This window comes from Grammomys surdaster, unplaced genomic scaffold, assembly GCF_004785775.1.
Source record: "Grammomys surdaster isolate TR1022 unplaced genomic scaffold, NIH_TR_1.0 126131, whole genome shotgun sequence".
In the NCBI taxonomy this organism is placed as follows: domain Eukaryota; kingdom Metazoa; phylum Chordata; class Mammalia; order Rodentia; family Muridae; genus Grammomys; species Grammomys surdaster.
This window is the reverse complement of record NW_021620939.1, coordinates 5,265,043-5,288,184: the sequence shown is the minus strand read 5'-3', so window position 1 is coordinate 5,288,184 and position 23,142 is coordinate 5,265,043. Positions and strand designations below refer to the sequence as shown.

At 39.0% G+C, this 23,142-nt stretch overlaps 1 protein-coding gene across 1 annotated transcript in view; it reads left to right on the top strand.

Moving 5' to 3' along the window:
- Dock3 (dedicator of cytokinesis 3) overlaps positions 1-23,142 on the top strand; it is a 200,895-nt gene that overhangs the window by 83,555 nt on the left and 94,198 nt on the right. Inside the window, exons 9-16 of the mRNA XM_028756841.1 lie at positions 6,136-6,224; positions 7,602-7,727; positions 16,828-16,952; positions 18,771-18,933; positions 19,558-19,664; positions 20,161-20,332; positions 20,648-20,745; positions 22,569-22,652. Of these exons, the coding sequence (XP_028612674.1) occupies positions 6,136-6,224; positions 7,602-7,727; positions 16,828-16,952; positions 18,771-18,933; positions 19,558-19,664; positions 20,161-20,332; positions 20,648-20,745; positions 22,569-22,652 (964 nt within the window). The remainder of the gene's footprint in view (positions 1-6,135; positions 6,225-7,601; positions 7,728-16,827; positions 16,953-18,770; positions 18,934-19,557; positions 19,665-20,160; positions 20,333-20,647; positions 20,746-22,568; positions 22,653-23,142) is intronic.

Genomic DNA, 23,142 nt, shown 5'->3' with positions numbered 1-23,142 from the left:
GAATACCGGATGTCAGCGCCATCTTCCAATGGCGGATTTTGCCAGCACCCGCCGCGGCTTCCTACAGTTCTTTCTGTTTCTATTTGGTTGATTTCAGCCCTGAGTTTGATTATTTCCTGCCTTCTACTCCTCCTGGGTGTATTTGCTTCTTTTTGTTCTAGAGCTTTTAGTTGCGAAGTCAAGTTGTTAGTGTGTGCTCTTCCCAGTTTCTTTTTGTAGGCACTTAGAGCTATGAGTTTTCCTCTTAGCACTGCCTTCATGGAGTCCCACAAGTTTTGGTATGATGTGTCCTCATTTTCATTGAATTCTAAAAAGTCTTTAATTTCTTTCTTTATTTCTTCCTTGACCAAGTCATCATTCAGTAGAGAGTTGTTCAGTTTCCATGTGCACGTGGGTTTCCATTGGTTTTGTCATTATTAAAGACCAGTCTTAGACTGTGGTGATCTGATAAGATGCAAGGGATTATTTCAATCTTTTTGTATCTGTAGAGGCCTGTTTTGTGACCAATTATATGGTCTATTTTGGAGAAGGTACCATGAGGTGCTGAGAAAAAGGTATATTCTTTTGTTTTGGAATGAAATGTTCTATAGATGTCTGTTAAGTCCATTTGTTTCATAACTTCTGTTAATTTCAAAGTGTCTCAGTTTAGTTTCTGTTTCCATGATCTGTCCATTGCTGAGAGTGGGGTGTTGAAATCCCCCACTATTATTGTGTGAGGTTTAATGTGTGTTTTGAGCTTTAGTAAAGTTTCTTTTATGTATGTAGGTGCCCTTGCATTTGGAGCATAGATGTTCAGAATTGAGAGTTCACCTTGGTAGATTTTTCCTTTGATGAGTATGAAGTGTCCTTCCTTATCTTTTTTTGATTAATTTTGGATGAAAGTCGATTTTATTTGATATTAGAATGGCTACTCCAGCTTGTTTCTTGGGACCATTGGCTTGGAAAATTGTTTTCCACCCTTTTATTCTCAGGTAGTGTCTGTCTTTGTCACTGTGGTGCATTTCTTGTATGCAGCAAAATTCTGGGTCTTGTTTGTGTATCCAGTCTGATAGTCTGCGTCTTTTTATTGGGGAATTGAGACCATTGATGTTAAGAGATATTAAGGAAAAATGATTGTGGCTTCCTGTTATTTTTGTTATTAGAGGTAAAGTTATGTTTGTATAGTTATCTTCTTTTGGGGTTGTTGGAAGATTACTTCCTTGCTTTTTCTAGGTTGTAGTTTCCCTCCTTGTGTTGGCGTTTTCCATCAATTATCCTTTGAAGTGCTGGGTTTGTGGGAAGATATTGTGCAAATTTGGTTTTGTCATGGAATATCTTGGTTTCACCATCTATAGTGTTTGAGAGTTTTGCTGGGTATAGTAATCTGGACTGGCAATTGTGTTCTCTTAGGGTCTGTATGATGTCAGTCCAGGCTCTTCTGGCTTTTATAGTCTCTGGTGAGAAGTCTGGTGTAATTCTTATAGGTCTGCCTTTATATGTTACTTGACCTTTTTCCCTTACTGCTTTTAGTATTTTTTGTTTTGTTTTGTGCATCTGATGTTTTGATTATTATGTGACGGGAGGTATTTCTTTTCTGGTGTAGTCTATTTGGTGTTCTGTAGGCTTCTTGTATGTTTATGGGCATCTTGTTCTTTAGGTTAGGGAAGTTTTCTTCAGTAATTTTGTTGAAAATATTTACTGGCCCTTTAAGTTAGGAATCTTCATTCTTATCTATACCTATTATCCTTAGGTTTGGTCTTCTCATTGTGCTCTGGATTTCCTGGATGTTTTGAGTTAGGAGTTTTTTGCATTTTGCATTTTCTTTGACAACTGTGTCAATATTTTCCACCGTATCTTCTGCATTTGAGATTCTCTCTTCTATGTCTTGTATTCGGTTGGTGATGCTTGCGTCTATGACTCCTGATTTCTTTCTTAGGTTTTCTATCTCCATGGTTGTCTCCCTTTGAGCTTTCTTTATTGTTTCCATTTCCATTTTCAGATCCTGAATGTTTTTGTTTAATTCCTTCTTTGTGTTTTCTTGCAGTTCTTTAAGGGATTTCTGTGATTCCTCTTTAAGGGCTTCTACCTGTTTACTTGTACTCTCCTGTATTTCGTTAAGGGAGTTACTTAATTCCTTCTTATAATCCTCTATCATCATCATGAGAAGTGATTTTAATTTTGAATCCTGCTTTTCCGATGTGATGGGGTGTTCAGGGCTTGCTATATTGGGAGAACTGGGTACTGATGATGCCAAGAAACTTTGGTTTCTGTTGCTTACGTTCTTGTGCTTGCCTTTCGCCCTCTGGTTAACTCTAGTGTTACCTGCCCTCACTGTGTGAGACTGGAGTCTGTATTTCCAGTTATCTGCTTGTTGCAGAGCTCCTCAGAGTCCAGAAGTCTCTGTAGTCTTATGATCCTAATCTCCTTGGTGTCTGCTGCTCTGGGTGCAGTGGCTCCTCTCGGATGACTCAGGAGTCAGTATCTCCACAGGACAAGAGCAGAACCAACTCTGTGTTTGCCCCAGCCCAAAGGAACAGTCAGGGGAAGAAGGGAAGTGGAATTCCAGAGGGGTGGGGTTTGGGTAGCTGCTGTGTCCTGACTGTCCCTGGCTCCCAGATGTATCTTTGGGGCTTAGGGAGTTAGATGGAGTTCTTACTGGCTGCTCTGAGTGCAGTGGCTCCTCTAGGATGACTCAGGAGTCAGTATCTCCACAGGAGCAGACCAATTCTGTGTCTGCCCCAGCCCAAAGGACCAGACAGGGGAGTAGTATGTAAGCTCTTAAGTTTTATATTACCCAGTAAAATATCATTGGTCCCTTTTTCCTTAAATGGATGTATTTCAAGCTTAAGTATATACTATAAAGGGATATCCATTAGCATTTTTTTTTACATTTCAGGAAGTGATCACATTTGGGTCATCTAATAATAAAATGCTACCAGGATATAACACTGAACAGACAAACTATTTAGGCCAGAAATGCAGCTCATGTGTTAGTCAGGTTTGAGTGTTCATTTACTGAACACTTACGCAAATTGTCACCTCAACTGTTAAATATACTACATTAATTATTCATATAGTGAAGAAATAAAAGCTAATGTTATGGGAGTTTCTAAGTAGTAGTAGTTGTTAAGAGAAACCTTTCTTAGCAGGAATTTTATCTCTCTGTTTTTCTCTGTGTGTCTGTCTCTCTTTCCCGTGCATTCGTGTGTGTGTGTGTGTGTGTGTGTGTGTCTGTGTGTCTGTTTGTCTGTGTGTGTGTGTGTGTGCATGCTCACACGCACAGAGCAAGAAAACAAAGAACTCACTCTACTTTAGAGTTGAAGGTATTTTCCCACTCAAAAAAATATGCATACCTGGTGATGTAGCTCAGTGGCCAAACTGTGCTTAGTAGCATGAGGCTTTCTATTTGATTCTTAGCACCCCCAAAAACATATGTATATATGCCTCTCTCTCTCTAGATAGATAGATAGATAGATAGAGATATAGAGAGATATTCATATATATATGATATAATGTTTATGTGTGTGCATCTAGCAAGCATTCATTTTAAAGTCTCAAGATTTTATATCTATAAAATCTGTTAATATACATATTCTTATATACGTATATGCAAGGTTTCAGTTTAGTTTCTATTCTTTGCCGAAGTGTCGATCTTTTATATTTAACAGTAAAAGAGCCTTATCTAATTGTAAAATATACTTGTTTCTGTATAAGAATAAGAAATCCAGGCCGGGCAGTGGTGGCGCATGCCTTTAATCCCAGCACTTAGGAGGCAGAGACAGGCGGATTTCTGAGTTCGAGGCCAGCCTGGTCTACAGAGTGAGTTCCAGGACAGCCCGGGCTACACAGAGAAACCCTGTCTCGAAAAACAAAACAAAAAACAAACAAACAAAAAAAGAAAAGAAATCTTTTTCTCTTCAAACTTATTGGTACACAGTGAGCCACCAGGCCAAATGATTTAAATTCTTCTTTTTTTCGTTAATTCAGTTATTTATTCAACTTACATCCCAGTTGCTGCCCCCTGGAGCCCACTTCACAGTCTCTTCCCCCATCCCTTCCTCCCCTTGTCCTCTGAGTGGGTAGAAGTTCCTCCCCTGGGTATCCCCTATACCCTAGCACATCAAGTCTCTGCAGGGCTAGGACTGTTCTCTCCCACTGAGGCCAGACAAGATAGCTTAGTTAGGAGAATGGATTCCACAGACAGGCAACAGCTTTAGGGACAGCCCCTGCTCCAGTTATTGCGGGGCCCACATGAAGACCTAACTACACATCTGCTACATATGTACAGGGGAATGGCACTAGGTCCAGCTTGTATGCTGTTTGGTGGTTCATCTGCTGGGTGAAACCTCTCAGAGGACAGTTATGCTAGGCTCCTATCTGCAAGTATAACAGAAAGCCATTAATAGCATCAAGAATTAGTGCTTGCCCATGGGATATGTCTCAAGTTGGTCCAATTATTGGTTGGTGTTTCCCTCAGTCTTGGCTCCATTTTTGTCTCTGCATTTCTTGTAGGCAGGACAAATTACGTGTCAAAAGTTTTGTGGGTGAGTTGGTGTACTTATTCCTTCACTAGGTGTCCTGTCTGGCTTCAAGTGGTAGCCTCTTCCAATTCCATATCCCTACTACTATGAGTCTCAACTAAGGTCACCTCCATTGATTCCTGGGAGCCTCCCCCATCCCAGGTCTCTGGCATGTCCTAGAGATGCCTCCTACCCTAGCTGCAGACTTCCATTCATTCTCCTGACTCTTCGGGCCTCTGCCCTATCTCTCCCCACCTGACCTGTAGCCCTTCTATTCCCTTCCCCTCTCCTCTCCCACCTAGATCCCTTCCTCCATCTGCCTCCTATGACTATTTTATTCCCCTAAGTGAGATTCAAGCATCCTTGCTTGGGCCTTCCTTCTTGTTTACCTTCTTTGGGTCTGTGGAATGTAGCATGGTACCTGTATTTTATGGCTAATATCCACTTATCAGTGAGGACATATCATGCATATCCTTTTGGGTCTGGGTTACCTCACTCAGAATATTTTCTGGTTTCATCCATTTGCCTGTAACACTTCTATTGTCCTTGTTTTTAATAGCCAAATAATATTCCATTGTGTAAATGAACCACAATTTCTGTATCTATTCTTCAGGGACATCAGAGTTGTTTCTAGCTTCTGGCTATTACAAATAAAGCTGCTGTAGACATAGTGGACCACATGTCCTTGTAGTATGGTGGAGCATCTTTTAGGTGTGTGGTCAGGATCGATATAGTTTGGTCTTTAGGTAGAACTATTTCCAATATTCTGAGAAACAGCCAGATTGATTTCCAGAGTAGTTGTACAAGTTTTGCACTCTCATCAGCAATGGATAAATGTTTACCTTTCTCCACATCTTTGCCAGCATGTGCTGTAGCTTGAGTTTTTTATCTTAGCCATTCTGCATTCTGATGGGTATAAGATGAAATCTCAGGGTCATTTTGATTTGCAGTTCCCTGAAGACTAAGAACATTGAACATTTCTTTAATTGCTTCAAGGCCATTCAAGATTCCTCTGTTGAGAATTCTGTTTAGCTCTTTACCCTATTTTTCTTTTTTCCCCCCAAATTTGCTTTTATAACATTCTAATTACATACAAGTATTAAGGTCAGTTCTAGGTTGAGGAACTAATGATACAATAGATGCATATAGTCAAGGAACAAGCAAGACAATAAACACAAATAGTCAAAGAACAAGCAAGGGAATAAACAAAGTCCCATTATTATTCCCGTTTCTAAGGGCTTATCAGGATGACCAAAATATCTGAGCCTACTTTAGCCCAAAGTCATTTTCATGCCTGAAGCCTACTTCTTTGTTCTAGCCAAGATTTAGATTCCTGCCTGAAATTACTTTTTTGTTCTAGCTTAATGTCAGATTCCTTCCTGAAGCCCATTTCCTTGACCTTGGCCAATGTCAGATTCTTGCCAAGCAGCCCCAAAAGCTCTCCAACTCTCCCCCTTTTTTATTTCATAAACAAGACTGAGCCTGTCCTAGGTCTTTCTGCCGAGGATGCCTTCCTTACCTGTCGTGGAATATGCATTATCAAAAGTAATGCATTTCTGTCTTAGGTTGGTAAGGCTCTGTGCAGAATCTTACCTGTCCTTGGTCATGAGCCGTAAAATGTATCCTTCTGTTACAGATGTAATAATGAGAGTGAATGGACCCAGATTCATGAGAACATCATTCGAAAGTCAAGTACCAAGTACTCTGCCCCCAGTGCCAGCCATGGTGATGTATTTCTTTGGCTAGAAAATTTTGTGTTGCATTTGTATGTGCTAATCGTTTAAGACTGTAGTGGTTGATGTTGTTTTACTGTGCTGTGTAAAATTTAGTTTCCTATCTACATTGTTTCCTTCCTAGGAATTTTCTAGTAGTAGTTCTTTATGTAGTCATTTAAGACCTTTTTAGTATCTGCTGACTAAAATACAGTTTGATCTTTTTAATAATGAACTCTGTACACTTTGCAAACTTGAACTACAGTCAAGTGTGAAAAGTATTTTAAGGTTTATTACATTGCAAAGTCCATTTTCTTTAACAAAAAGACAAATATCAATATCAGTTTTCTTTCTATTCCTGTTGAATGTCAGTTTCATGAAGAAAGACTGACAATAATGAATTAGTGAAGAGTCTGGAACTAGAAAGAAAGTCTTTGAAAGTAGCTTTCATCTTAATCAACTTCAATTTCTTTTACCTTCCTTTTAGCCTATATCTAAATAATTTATATATGAATCTTAGTGAAATTTTACACTGTAGATTGTTTTATAGGTTGAATATTTATTATTAAATTAAACCACTACTTAAAAGCATAAGAGCTTTTATATACTGTTGTAAATCTAATTTATATAGAATTGTGTGTTTTTCCTTAGTTTCTACCTTCAAGTCATTTCATAACCTCTTTTATATAATTTCTCATTTAATTTTCATCATACTTGTTGGAAATTAAAAGTTAGTTTTATATAACAGTGTAAGATCTCCACAAAGCCAGGCAGTTTTTCTTGTTGATAAATACTTCCCAGGTGGGAAGATCTGCAAAGGAGACCCATATCACAGGCTACAAAGGTTGAGGACCAATTAATTTCTCTAAAATCTATAGTATGTGTGTCCTGAGAACCTCTTTCATGGTTTTATTATTATTGCTTGATAGTATTGGATATTGAACCTAGGGCCTTGCAGTTTGTCTAAGTTCCTGAATGCACAACTTGTATAGTTCATCCACAATGTTGTGAATTGTGCAGGGGACAGGCAGGCCCTAGGCAGGGTACTGAAAAGCTGGAAGGAGGCAACTCAGTCTCTATGACTTTATTCTAGTCTGTGTTTAATGGACTAATTTTATGTGATGTTGAGATCACCTTAATTTTTTAGCTTTCTAATTGTGCTTCTTCAAAATAAGTAATATTTTCTACTTTGATTAATTTGCTAAGAAAACTATCAGGGCAATGGTGTAGGTTATTGATAATGTGCTTGCCCAACATGTAATCATAGGTTCTATCTCTAGCACTGCGCCAGGAGTGATGGAAAAGAGACCAAACTTGGTGTTTTTTCTTAGTAGTACTATGCACCAGGTAGATGTGTGGTTCTGAATAAGAAAATGTTTTGTTTTCGTAGGTCTTATTATTTCCCTTCAGCTTTTTCGTGGTGACATGGATCAGATCCGGAGAGAAAATCCCATGATATTTAATAGAGGATTAGCAATTACAAGAAAATTAGGATTTCCTGATGTTATCATGCCAGGTAGGAAGAACTACTTGGGGATGGGGAGGGAGGCATTAGCAGGATAGAGTTTAGTGCTCCTTCCTTAAGCAAGTAGTAAGCCATTTAGGTGAGCTATTAAAGTCTCCGCCTCCCAAGTCAGGTTGCTGAGTATAGTTTCCATCAGTAGATGGGTCTCATAAGCCTTGGTGCTTTACCAGAAGCCCCATACCATGTTCCTCAGTGCAGTATGACAGTTCAGCAGGTAGACTTTGGGGAATTTGGGTGATAAGAGAATCAACATGAAATTTCTTCATAGAGATGTGTTTTTGTAGCCACATCTTCCATTATGTTCCCTAGTTGAGAATTTCTTTTCAAGAATTTCCTGCTTAAGGGGAAGAAATTATCAGAATATTTGCTTACACTATCAGAAACTGCCATTTGTGTAGGAGTTGTAAGTACATTTTAATGTAACAGAAACTCTATATCACACAAAATCTATATATGTAGATTTAGGTGCTCTACATATTACTGCCTGGTCATTTTCTCAGTATCTCTATGGAAGTCCAGGGAAGAAAGTAGGAATGCATTGCCTCTCAGGTATGCTCTACTAGGCAGATACTAGGCTCATGCTTTCTACTAGGTGGACTAAGGTAGATCCAAATGGGCTGCTGGAACTGAAGCAGCTGTTAGATGGGAAAGGGCTGGGCAGAGATTGATGGCAGGTAGTTCAATAATCAAGATGGTGTGAAGGAATGGGATCTCAGAACAGGCAAATACCTGGTTGTCTGGATACGGTCTAGGAGAAGCAGACTGGCCTTTAGTTGAATTTTAATTCCTTATACAAAGCTTGTTTTGCTGAGAAGAGCCAGGTCAGGACGGACTAAATTGTACTACTCCAGATGTCATCTGTTCGTTCTTTCTGCTTCTTCACTAATCCTCTTGTTGGAAACATTTGCCAATACTCACCCAAAGAGAAGTGTAACTTAAGGATAAAGAAGTTCCACAAATTGGGTTCTACTGCCTTCCAGCTACTCTATCTTGCCCAAATTTATTTTATATTGCCTTCATGCTCTCCCCATGGACACTGAGTGCAGAGCAGGCTGCTGTGCATAGCCTTTATTTCTAACTCATGAACACAGGGGGCTCTTTGGATGGCAAATTTAGGCCAGCTAGATCAATTATGTTTATTGCTAAGCGCTAAGAGACTTCATGCTTATGAAGGGCCTCCATCTGCCTGTTGTGCAGGTGAGCATTCCATTGGAATACTCCTATACTTTTCCTGATCCCATTCTTCAGACCTGTCTATTCCCCATAACCAGGGAAAGAAAAGCACAAACAACAGTCTCTAGCTTTGCAGCCATGGTTTTGAAAGGAGAATAGAGGCTGACCAAAATTGACCTAATGACCTTTCAAAATTAGATATCAAATGCTAACTGTGGAATTATATGAGTCCTTTAAGTCCTTCCTTTCTTCTAGGTTTTTTGTAGACTATTTGGACATTAATTTCCTAATAGTTTCTGGAATTAAAACTGACTAACCAGAATCTGGAAAGAAATAAACTTCAGTCAAAATGTACAAAAAGGCTGAGAGATAGCTCAGACAGCAAGTAGAGTACTTCTCTCTCAAGCAGTTGCATGTGTATGTATGTGTATACACTTTTGTACATGTTTGTACATATGCATGTCTGTGTATGTGCCCATGAATGTGTACACTCATGTGTCTGTGGTCTTGGGAACAATGACTACAGGAAGAGAAGCCTTGCAGAGTTATAAGTCCCAGCCATCCCTACTTCTGAAACTGGGGCACCCTTCTTCTAAGAGAGTATTGCACCTGGATTGCAAAAGTCCCACGGCTTCTCAGTACTGGCCAACTTACAAGAAGTTGCAACTTCATCTTCTTGACACATGGACACATGGCACAAGAATAGAAAAGAAACTATGTCAGTAACTGTGAGCTTATCAACACTAAAGTCTGAGAAATTATAGTAAATGAAAAATTAGAATTACTCGTAAGCTGTGATCCTTATTTTTAAAGTACCCAGCATTTGGCAGAAACTACTAGATACTCATATGGAGAGGTCTATTTTTGTTGGGCTGGCCCAGAGAGATCCCTGTCAAAACATGTTGCTAGATAGAGCTGCATGGAGGAGTTAAGCCAGACCCTGGCACAGATGCCTCACATGTCATCTCTAAAATGGTCATTCTGACATCTTTTCATTGCTTTCCATGAGCATTTATACACATGTCAGGTGGGTGCTGAAAGCAGAAGACCTCCTGTGTACCACAGCTCAGACCCTGACTAAGCCTTCTAGTCCTGCTTGTGACTCAGAGCAAGAGGTAACAGTGATACTGCAGGGATTCTGAGAACCATTGCCCTGAAAGCCTCGTAAAAAGGCATGCCAAACAGGAAATGCCATGTTGTATTGTAAGAGAACAAATAGATATGGAAATTTTAGCCTTGATTGAGAAATGATGGCTTTGTGCTTCTTGTATAAGTAAGTATAAGTGAGGCTGGCCTTGAACTCTTGATCTTCTTGCCTCTATCTCCCAAATGCTGCTATTACAGGTCAGCCATACCACACAGAGCTCATAGTTTGTTCTTTGTCGTGTGTGTGTGTGTGTGTAAGTGTGTAAGTGTATGTGTTGTGTACACATATGTGTACGTAAAAGCCAAAGGGTTGACACTAAGTATTTTCTGTCTTTTTTTTTCTTTTTTCTTCTTCTTCTTTTTTTTTTTTTTTTTTTTTGCGACAAGGCTTCTCATTGAACATGGAACTCACCAATTGTCTAGACCAGCTGGCAAGCAAGCCTTTGGGAAACTTATGTTTCCATACCCTCAAATGCTAGAGTTACAGACACATGCTACAGTATTTGGCTTTTTACATGGTACTAGGGATTTGAATTTAGGTCCTCATGTTTGCGCAAGTAACACTATACCAACTAAGCCATCTTTTCATTTATTTTAAACTAAGCACATAAAACCTTTTATTGGCTAATCACAGTATTTTGTTTTCTCCTTTCTTCAAGATTATTTTTATCAAGTACAAAAGCTAATGACTCTATAGCATACCCTTAGTCCTTCCCTATGTTTTAAAAGATGATGAGTAGGAAAGACTGGGTTAGGACAGATGTTCCAGGGGAACAAGTAGATACTCATATCATTTCCAAGGACTCATGGGTCAACATTTAGCCACAATAATGCCTCAGAAAACTCTAGTAGCCAATATATTGTGACATGCTTGAAATATCCTGTTGAAGAAGCTGCTGTACCCTTCCTGTAGACCATACTTAAGCCAGCAGCAGTGTGCCAACACCTTCTGTAGCCTCTTATATCTTTCCTGGCAAGCCTGTGTCCTGAGGTTAAGTGGAATTCCAGAATTCTTTTGTAGTTCTGTGAGATGTATAGTAGTTTGACCTGTTTTCAAAGCCTTGAATTTCTAAGGGTATTTACTCTCTAGTTGATATGGGCCAAGTTTCAAATTAGTTGGTTTTCTATCTTAATGGTCTTCTATCTTAATATAAAAGTTCACTTATGCATTAGTGTATTGCTTTAACTAGAATAAGTCTTCCCCTAAAGCAGTGGTTCGTTACTATTAATATGAATCAGAATTATTTGCAAGACTTAGAAAAACAGATTATTGTAGCCACCTCAAGAGTTTGTGATTTTTTGGGTCAGGGCTTAGCAGTTTGGCTTTTTTACCAGTTCTTAGGGGTGCTGGTTTGGGAACCTCTTTAAGAACTGTGTCTTGGGACTGAAAGATGGCTCAGTAGTTAAGAATATTCACTGCTCTTGTAGAAGACTGGAGTTCAGTTCAAAGTTCTCATATTGTATGGGTCACAAATACTGTAACTACAGCTTCAGGGGATCTGACTCTCTCGCATGGCCTTCAAAGTCATAAAAGTACATATGTGCATGGGTGTGCAGCACACACATACACACACATTTAAAAATTTAAAAAAATTTTTTGAAAGGACCATGTTTTAGGACTGGCGAGGTGGTTAATGAAGTAAAACTACTTGCTGTGTAAATCTTGAGTTTAATCCCCAGAACCATGATGGAACTAGCTCCTGAAAATTGTCCTCTGACCTTTATACATACATCAGAGCTCCCACAACCCACACACATACACATATCATACATGCATACACACTCACAATAACAAGAAATGAAACTTAAGTTCAAACTAAAAGAGAGAATGTGCCATAACTTAGAAAGTACTCTGCATTGGTTATGGGTGGGTCATTCCTGCTGAGTCAGATCTAAGTTCAACAGGATTTGTCCCTGGGTTGCTCTAGACTTACACATTAGAGAACAGCTATGCACACTCACCAGCCCTCTTAAGGACCCTCTGATTTTTGCCTTTGTGCTGTAAATACACTCTTATCATTTTCTTTGATCCTTAATAAAAAGTGCATGTTTCATCACTGACCTACAAGTGATGTTTCTTTCTCTTTTCCTGTTTGTCTTAATTGTTCTTATTTTTCTCTGTGCTGTCCCCCTCATTCTCGCCCCTTTCTTTCTGATGCAGAGATGAAGATAGTTGGGTGTAAGTTCTTGATTTTGTGTGTCCTGACTGTTTATTGCCTGCCTTGTTCCCATCACCATCTGTTTCATGGAATGTTGTAATCCTGGGGTGGGGTGTCATGGACATTATTAATCCTTCATCAGTCTCACCTTCCTGGGTAATTGACAAGAACTAAAAGAGAAGCTACCAGCCTAATCTAAAACACCATATATTTCTTTGGGTGTTCATTAAGATCTGAGGAGACTTAAAAATATTTTAACAAGTCTTCAGTGTGTAGAAAGAAGAAAGGACTTTTAAATGAGATATAGTCATGATGGATTATTCCAATTATAAAGAAAATGAGTAGTTCTTATTCTGAGCAACACAGTCAGAAAAGTAAAACATTTTTCTTTTTAGTTATGCTAAGACATAGCTCATAAAAAGGGCAAACACATACAAATAAGACTTTTAGGGAAGAATTAGCCACAAGTCCAGTGTTAGATTGATTGCTATAGATGTGTTCATGGGACTCTGGTTAGTATTTACCAAACGAGGCTTTGGCCATATCTCTAAAATATAGACTATGAGCCAGTTCATATACCCAAATCTGTAGGGACCTGATGAGTCATTTCTACCAGGATGGAATTGCAGAGAGGCCAGAATGATGTGATACATATAATCCAAAATTCCCAAGCAAGGCTATAATATTTAACAAGAGATAATCTTGCTAGCAGAATGTTCTGGTGTCTCAACTAGACAGAAATTCTGTTATCAATAAGAAGAATACTAAAAGAAACAAGTATGCAATGTGCAGTGTTTTTTTAGAGTCACTAGGATGCACATTTTGGGAGGCCAGACTGTCAAGAGTATTCCCCTACATGCTAAGGTTTCTGGAGACTGAACAGCAGTGTTGCCTTCTCAGAACTCTTCCTTTATAAGGATCCTAAAGAAGTATTTCAGACCAATTCCTATCATGATAATGAGGCTTCAGGTTCAAACTTTTGCTTCCAGAAATTGTTTTTATAGGTTCACAGGAATCTGGATATTTTTAAATATATAGTAGAAGTTAAACACACACACACACACACACACACGTCTCCTGAGCCAAATCTACCCAGAACCCAGAAGTCTTTTTTTTTTTTCTTTTGGCACTTGCCTGCCAAAAATGTTTGTAATTGTCTTTTAAGAAAGTATCTCTTGCCGGGCGGTGGTGGCGCACGCCTTTAATCCCAGCACTCGGGAGGCAGAGGCAGGCGGATTTCTGAGTTCGAGGCCAGCCTGGTCTACAGAGTGAGTTCCAGGACAGCCCGGGCTATACAGAGAAACCCTGTCTCGAAAAACCAAAAAAAAAAAAAAAAAAAAAAAGTATCTCTTTATATAATATAGATTGGTCTCAAACTAGATCCTTCTACCTTCTAACTTTTTAACATAATAAAGGATTGTGAAAACAAAATATACAACTGACTCATGATACCTAAAATACTATCAGATGTGTATAGGAAGCTTGCCTATCGCTGCCTTCTGTTAAGTAACTAGTCTGTGTGACCTGTGGCTATATCAACAGCTGACACTGGCTACTGTAAGAGCTGTGAAAGAGGAGGAGACAATTTATTCTGAGGCTCTCTTACAAGAATGAACCCAATTAATTCATCTCCAGGCAAGAAACAATGTTGCATGGCACCCGAGTACTAATACTAAGCACTCAGAAATAAAATATGGGGCTGGAGAGATGGCTCAGCTGTTAAGATGACTGCTCTTCCAGAGGTCCTGAGTTCAATTCCCAGCAACCACATGGTGGCTCACAGCCATCTGTAATGAAATCTGATGCCCTCTTCTGGTGTGTCTGAAGACAGCTACTGTGTACTCATAAATATTAAATAAATAAACCTTTAAAAAAAAGAAATAAAATATGAAGTCCTCTGCCATCATTAGAAAATAGAGAGTGTGTGGCAAAGAGAGGCAGGGATGCCCAACTCCAAATCCTAAATTAGGACAGCCCATTAGCAGGACAACTCTCTGCACTGCCATATTCTGCATTTAAAAAAACAAAAACAAAAACAAAAAAACCTCACCTTCCAAGCACTCTCCAAACTGCCTGCCTAAGGGTGCCTGGACCTTTGCTCTTAAGAAAACATCAGCACTGCCTTCTCAGCAAACTACCATGGTATAAACTAGGAAGAGTATTAAAATCACCTAGTGATATATTTGTAAATATATGTACACAAAACCCACTATAATCCCAATGAGTAAATGCTAAGAATCCATCTTTTAACATGATTTCTAAGTGATTAAAATACAATCAGCCAGGCAGTAGCATATAAACCTTCAAAACTATCACTCAAGCCCTCTCTTGGCCATCTGCAATACAAAGTGCCTGCCATCTTCCCTCCCTCGAAAAATAGTTCCTTGCAGTCAATGAGTGTTAATTTTTTTCCCTTAAGACAGAGGCTTAACTTTGATGCATGATTCCATTGATGTGTTTTGGGAACATACAATGTGCATTGGGGAACAACTGAAGAGTGGAAAGAACCCTGGGAGAGTACCTGGAAGGCGTACTTTGGCTGCTCACACCTGCTTTTTAGGTTTTCTCCTAATTCCAGGACAATTAGTAGAGAGTGTGATTTTAATAATACCACTGAGACCTTTTGATAAGAAGCCTGTCATAACTTCTAGCAACATTAACCTTCACAGAGTGTCATTTTTTAAAATGAGGTATAGTTTGCAATATTACAACCCATAAGGCAGCCTGATACCTTTCTGAGATTATCTCTGGTGTAGCAGATTTAGTCTCTAAATAAAGAGCAGTGAGGGACATGGTGAAATCAAGCTGCTTCAGGCTGTACCTCAGAGGGTAGTACTTGCATTAAAACTTTTGAAGTGTATCACAAAGGCACTCTCTTTCAAAAAGAGTAAAAAAACGGAAGGAATATCTACTTTAGCCTTTAATTTTAAAATTGTTAGCACTTTCACATAAAATGTTCTGCTCAAAAACCATGAGCTCATTAAATAAAACCACACAGACCAAATTTTGTCACTAACAGTCTACAAGGTATACCTACTTTTGTGTTATCATTCTGTATTGTTATTGCTAAGTTTGAAATATTTTGACACTAAGGGATGGTTTATTGTTGACCTACACATAAAGCCATAGACACACAAAGTGTGTATGTGTTAGAAGAATATTTCAAATAGCCAAGCTGATACCTTCTTCTTTTAAAAGCCACGTGGGCTGTCTCTAAAATAACTTCCAAAAACTGAAAACCAGGGTAAACCAAGCACATAAATGTCTTTAGGTTAGACATTAAAATTATCTTATCAATTAATGCTAAGTTATTTTAAAGACTAAATTATTACTTAAATATCACAGGAAAGCTAATGTACAACTAAGTCTTTTGTTAGAGGCAGTCTCAGTTATTAAAAGTTCCACGTGTCATCAGTTCTGACTTATTCTTTGATAGTAACAATAGTCAGTAGTAAATTTCTCAGTTATGTTTGAATTTTAGACTTTAGGGGCTTTCAATACATCCTGAACTAATTTTATTCAGCCTGTTACCAGACAATGACAAACTGGTGAATTTGAGTTTCCTTTTTTGTCTGCCTTTCCCACCCTTCCTACACATCAGTACTATTAGTGGTATGCTAGGAAGGTTGAAACAAAGGAAACAGATTAATTTTCTAAATTCATCAGAATTTAAAGAACAGATTACCCAACCAAATAGAAAAGTTTGAGTAAACTACAGAAGTGGATGTCCTCGAACCTGCCCACATTTGCAATATTCATTTATGAACTTAGACATTGTTTTTCCTCCATGAGAGCCGTAGGGAACAAGCTGGCTTTCAATACTAGAGAAAGTTTTTCATGCTCCTGAAAAAATATTTGTCATGGACTGCTCTTCTCTACTTGAGCCAAGTTATTTTGAAAACTGTGTCTATCCATAAGTGTGATTGTTAGCTTGCACTTCTAGACTAGGAGGGTGACCTGGAGAATGGAAGGAAGAGTCATGAAGACCTCAAAAGAACCTGTGCATATAGGCTAAACCTAGTCAAAGTTTGATGCCTAAGACACATTGAAAGTCAAGAGTGGAGAGACAGTTGGTTTGAGAAAGACAGCAGTGCTACTTGTATCTGACCAAACCCAGATGCTCACTTGAAACAAAATCAAATTTTGTTTCTCTCATTGTGACTCCAGGTAATAAACATATTTTATTAAATCTCCAAGAAAGTAGTGTGTCCTTTATACAAACTCTGAAGTTTTGAGAGTTGTAAAAATAAAACTATAAAAGAAGAATCTCTTGGGGGAAAGAAAAGGGATGATAAGCAAGACAGACAACATTAAAATAAGTTCTAAAATCTTCCTTCTTTGAGGGGCTTATACTACAGCCATCTTGGAGGCAGTCTAAATACCAGTAATCTGAGCTAGCATTCTCTAAGTTAGCTGTAGCAAACACTTTAAAATTTAGACTTAGAGAATACATAACTAACCTGATTCCTGCTGCACACGGTTCTGGTGGACAGTCCATTGTTATTAACCAAGCTTGGAATGCTTTGAGGACCCAAATGCTAGCCTGATTTCCTATGCACTTGGGGCACTGTGGCGTCTGTGGTCGTGAGCACATTGCATTTTCCCCTCAACAGGTGATATCCGCAATGATTTGTACCTAACACTGGAGAAGGGGGACTTTGAAAGAGGGGGAAAGAGTGTACAAAAGAATATTGAAGTAACCATGTATGTACTTTATGCAGATGGAGAAATCTTGAAGGTAAGGCTTGTTGGTAATTTATATGAAAGCTAATGTGTTTCCATGGACTATCTTTGTCCTGAGCTCATTCCCATTAGGCAGGACTGAGTTCAGTTGTTCCATATGATTTTCCCTGCCTTCATTTTTCATCTATTGAAAACCTGTACATTTTGCAATGTGATTTGAAAAGGATTCCTAATGTCAAATAGTCCTCACACTCATTCGTCCTAGTGTCTGACCTGCATGCCTGTAACTCCAGTTTAGACCTGTTCCCTTTAGTTCTGCCCTGCATGTTACCTCTTCTCCATCCTGCCGAGCATAGAGCTGCCTATTTTTTCCAGTGATTACTAGGTTCTACTTTGCCTTTTTACTATTTGAGATATCATTATGTTTATAATTTGATTGAGGATAGGATTTAGATATCCTCTCGTTGGTGCCAAGTTTAGAACAGAAAAGAACAGATTCAGTCCTAGAAAATTATTTCCAACAATAGATCACATGGATTCTTTGCTATTCTTCATTGAAAATGCAGACCTAGAGGACTGTTTTTAAGGTTGTCTGTTTTTTCCTCAGTCCTGTCATGTTAAAGACCATGGTGAACAACAGTTAGGTTTCATTTCTAGTGAACTTGTCAGATCAGCCTTTTACAAGCCTCACTTTGGTGTACTGGCTAAAACCCCATAAGGGAGACAGAATGAGAGTTATTAGTTCTTCTCTACAGAGGAAAAAGGCAAAATTAGTTGAAATCATCTCCCAAAAAAGACAGAAATAAAGGAGATTGTTTACAGAGATAAAACAGTAATTTGTGTATCACTGTAAAACATAGAGTAAACTCAATTTAATATTGAGATAGACATGATCATTGCTCATATAATAAAGTGCCAGAGAAGTAGAGCTATCAGCCACTCATGTGTCTGTGGAAAGGAAGCTCTCCTTAATTTTGTTGCCGCAGATTCCTTGCAGGGAAAGGGGCAGACCAGTGCCAAGTCTATATCTTTGTAGTAATGTTTAAAGGCTAAAGTCAGATTAGATCTGTCTATCTTGCTTTATGAAAAGTTGACAGAGATAGCCTAAAAATAGTTCAACATGGCATTAAGAAAAATTAGAAAGCAGTCTTTGCCTTATAACTTAGGATTCCTTCTTGGTCTGATAAGGTGTCATGAGTGATGACTTCTCTCATGGAACTCCTTACTGCCCTTCTTAGCAAGAATAGGATTTACCGTGATGATGCAGATGCACCAGCCAGCTCTGAACCAAGGACAATAGATGTGCTATGACTGCCACCAGAAATGCCCAGCCTTTTGACATTTTGTTGTCATCTATAAATGTACTGGACATTGTGGCCCATGATGGGCCTCAGATTGGATATTCCTGGCATAATTATACTGCCTATACAGTTACTTTCAAAAGCACTGAATTTAAGTCAAAAACATTATCATCTGGTCGGGTCCCAAAATACGATCTTCATATAGAATAAAATATTTTAATGATAGAGAGAAATTGAGGTGCTTCTTTAAAAAAAATTATTCACTTTACATCCCAGTACCAATCCCACCTCTCCCTCTTAGAAGGAGAGCACTCCCCAGTGCCTTCCCCACTCCATGGCTCATCAAGTCACTGCAGGACTAGGCCTATTCTTTCTCACTGAGGCCAGACATGGCAGCCCAGTTAGAGGAACAGGATCCACAGTCAGGCAACAGATTCAGCGACAGCCCCCACTCCAGTTGTTGGAGGACCTGCATGAAGACCAAGCTGCACTTCTGCTACATATGTGTGTGTGGGGGGGAAGCAGTAGGTGCTTCTTCTATAGATATAACATCTTATTTTCTTCTTTTCCAGGACTGTATCAGCTTGGGCTCAGGAGAGCCAAATAGGAGTTCATATCACTCCTTTGTCCTCTACCACAGTAATAGTCCTCGTTGGGGAGAAATTATCAAATTACCTATTCCCATCGACAGATTCCGGGGCTCTCATCTCCGCTTTGAGTTCAGACATTGTTCCAGTGAGTGAAACCTCCCTTCATATTCCCTTGAGGATAAAAATAATAACGCTACTTGTGAAGTAGAATTGTGAGGATTCTTGTTATTAGGCCATGAAAATAAGGAAACATAAATAGGATGTCACCAGAGGCTGTCTTGTAAAAAGCAATAGTTCAATACCATGGGATTTGGGGCTGGAGAGATGGCTCAGCAGTTAAGAGCATCTGCTCTTAAGGACCTGAATTCAGTTCTCAACATTGACATCATATGATTCACAACCACCTGTAACTCCAGCTTCCAAGGATCTTCTGGCCTCATAGACACATGTGGAGTACACATGTGCTTGCACAAACACACATAAATGAAGATAATTTTGTAAAAACATCCTTGGAATCTAATACTGACTTTCCCTAGTATCTGAAATGTCCAATGTTATTTGGGATATTTGCCTTTGTACAGAACCCTTTCCTGTCTTATCAAGAGTAGAATTTAGTTTCTACTGTGGTCATGAGAGCCTATAATGCCTTGAGATATTAAACAGAAATGCAGACCAGCATACTTCTCATTATCCTGCAATCAGATTGCTAAGGCTTGAAAGAGTGAGTGACAAGTGTAAGGGGATTTCTAATAATTGGCTCTGCTTGCAGCAAAAGACAAAGGAGAAAAGAAACTCTTTGGCTTTGCGTTCTCTCCGCTGATGCGTGATGATGGTACCACACTCTCAGATGATATTCATGAGCTTTATGTATATAAGGTATGGACCTGGCCTTCTTCCATCTCCATTCCTCAGCCCACCATGGTCATTCTTAAGTATGCTTGCATTTCTCTAGTTTCCATCGGTCAGTCCAGAGGACTTGACATAGTGGACTGGTGGGTGGTAATAAGACAATTGTGGTCAGGCTTTACCTTTCTAGATACATTGGTCCTTCTCCCACAACTACTGCCAACAGGCCCAAGAAGTCAATTGCCAACTCTTCTATGAAGTCAAAATTTTAACTAATATGTTTCCAAGTCCTGCTACTTGAGGTCATGGTGTTCTCAGTTGCCACAGCATAGCTGCTAGCCAATGTTGATTATATATCATATAGAGGCTACATTATCCTTTTGTGTTCAAGAAATTTATGAACAGAAAGCATTTCAGAGAACCTGTAACCTTAGGAAGATAGTAATAAGCATTAACTCAGAAGTTCCCTTGTTTCTGCATACTGTGTGCTTAGAAAATCCTCTCTGCTCTCTCTGTTTACCTCCAGTGTGATGAGAATAGCACATTTAACAACCATGCCCTATACCTGGGCCTACCCTGCTGCAAAGAAGACTACAATGGCTGCCCTAATATTCCCTCCAGTCTCATCTTCCAGCGTAGCACCAAAGAGTCTTTCTTCATTTCTACACAACTTTCATCTACCAAACTCACACAAAATGGTAGGTAATGGCACCTACAAGGTACATTCTATTGTTTCCAGTTGCTACTCCACATGGCTTGCAGGTGTTAGGAGACAAGCTGCTTCTTCATGACCCAACAGGTAGTTACTCAACAGTAATAGCCCACAGAGTTGTCCATGGCTGTGTAGTTTTGGGTTTCCATGCAGGGTGCACAGATGTATTTTTGTTTTTTTTTTTCCAATACCTAAAGAATGTTATCAGATTCTGTCTCCCTAGATCCCACCTGTCTGTCTGAAAGAATGTGGGCCTTGCTTAACTTTATAAAGTTCACTCCTTTGGGGGCTTACTTTCTAGTGGACCTCCTTGCTCTGCTGAAATGGAAGGCCTTCCCAGACCGGATCATGGACATACTAGGGCGGCTGCGGCATGTCAGTGGGGAAGAAATTGTTAAGGTATGTCTCTCACTCGGTCTAAGCACACTGTCCAAGGCAGAATATGGGCAGAAGACCTTCCCTATAATTTCTGCCAGTAAGCCTCTAAGACCATTTCTTCAAATACATAACAGATGAATAGGAATCATTTGGGAGGTCTTTCTTTCTCTCTCTCTTTCTTTCTTTCTTTCTTTCTTTCTTTCTTTCTTTCTTTCTTTCTTTTTCTTTCTTTCTTTCTTTCAAGCTTCTTTGCTATTTTATTTTCTTATAAGGGGTTATTACCTCTAAAATAATGATATATAATATAGGGACCCTTCTTTTCATTTTAAATAGAGAGGGTTGTTCAATGATAATAGCCCACAAAATTGTCCATGGTTGTGTAGTTAGTTGTAGGGTTCACATCCAGAGTGTGGAGAGAGAGAGAGAGAGAGAGAGAGAGAGAGAGAGAGAGAGAGAGAGAGAGAAAGAGAGAGGAAAACACAGTTGATTAGGTTTTTGCTATGATCATGGTAGCCTGTAATATCTTGTGATATTATATGTAATATATATCATAGACATTATAAAATAATTTTAATTATTTATAATTATAAATATATAGAATTATATTATAATTTAAATTATAAACCCTATTTCATGATTTGTTTTACTTCCTACAGAAAAACTGGCACTAAAGGATAGCAGTAAAAAGTATCTGCTCAGAGTCAATCCCAGTGATTGTGCTGTATGAATTTGTTTTCTTCTCTCTAGGTCTTTGTCGTTTTCCTTACTCTATAGCCTTCAACACACAAACCTGGGCTTTTGCTTATAAACACTACAAATACTTTCAGTTAATTTGTAGCTGTTAGTTTTGCCCTATTTTTTTTGCCTGGAGTCCATGCTAGGGAACTTTCTTATCCTTTGACATGGCTGATTTCTCTGTGTATCTGTGATATGTCTCATCTAATGAGGTACTGTCCTTCCCAGTTGTGTTCTCAAGACTGCTCTGAATAGCATGTTTGCCCAGTTGGCTTTAGCTTAAGATTGTACCAAGCACTTCTAGTAGCACAAGGCCAGGAGGAAAGTACTACATAGTAGACCAAGCTCTACTGAAGAAAGTGGAAGAGGTTTGAATTGACCATAAATAGCAATAGAACAACCCTAATTTACCTCATACTATTTTGAAAAAATTGTTAAGTGTTGTATCATTTACATGCTTTGATTGACAAGATAACAGAATTTTCATTTTTCAAGGTACTTCAGAAAACCCATTGTTATTTACTATTATATTCCTTAGTTTTGTAGCCTTAAAAGGGGGAGAAGGCATATACTTAAAACAAAAAAATAGCAACAAATAACATTACCAGGTTTTTTCTTCATTGAGAGCCCTCATTGGCTTCATTTTTTTCCCCTGAGAGTCTAATTTCTAAACCAAAATCCAACTTTGTGTAGATGAATCCTAATGCACTATAACCTCATCCAGATAAACTCCATATAACTAGGCTACAGTAGAGAGTGAAAGACAGCTGAACTCTTTCCAGTCCCAAGAAAAGTGATCTCAAAATGAATATGGTATCAGAACCACTATTTTTATTTCAAAAAAGGTATTCTATCTGGATTTTTTAATAATTGCTTTTTATTTAGAAGTTAGTGTTCACCCAATAAAAAGAACCACTTTAGATCTTCTACAAGATCCTCGATCTATGTAAAGCCCCAAGACGAGTCCACCTAATTGTACCTTAGCTAGGAAGAGACAGGTACTACTTGTTTTTAGCATGTTTTGTTGTTTATTGGGAGCTAAAGTCATTGCTATATGAATATTTGAGCATGTAGCCTAAGACATGAACCCTTTGTTTCTTGTGTTACAGTTTCTGCAGGATATCTTAGATACACTCTTCGTGATTTTGGATGATAATACAGAGAAATATGGCCTTTTGGTTTTTCAGTCTCTGGTAAGTCATTTCCTGAATTTTTTTTATTTTTTATTTTTATTCTCTCATACAATACATATCAACCACAGCTTCCCCTCCCTCTAATCTTCCCAGTTTCCCCCATCTCTCCTTTCCCCCAGATCTACTCTCCCATCCTCTCCTTGCCCTCAAAAAGAACAGGGCTTCCAATGACACCGACCAAACATGGCACAAGATACAATAAGACCAGGCACAAGCCCCTCTCATCAAGGCTGGACAAAAACAGTCTGAAGAGCAGGCAAGAAGAAAGTCAGAGACAGCCTCCACTCCTACTGTCAGGAGTCCACCCCCTCCCCCAAATAAACAAGCCAACAACAATAACATATGTAGAGTACCTAGTACAGACACATACAGGCCCCACAATTGCCACGTCAGTCTCTTTGAGCCCCCCATGAGCCCTGCTTAGTTGATTTCTCCAGTGGTGCTCTCCCAGTGTCCTCGACCCCTCTGGTTCTCACAATTCTTCCTGCCG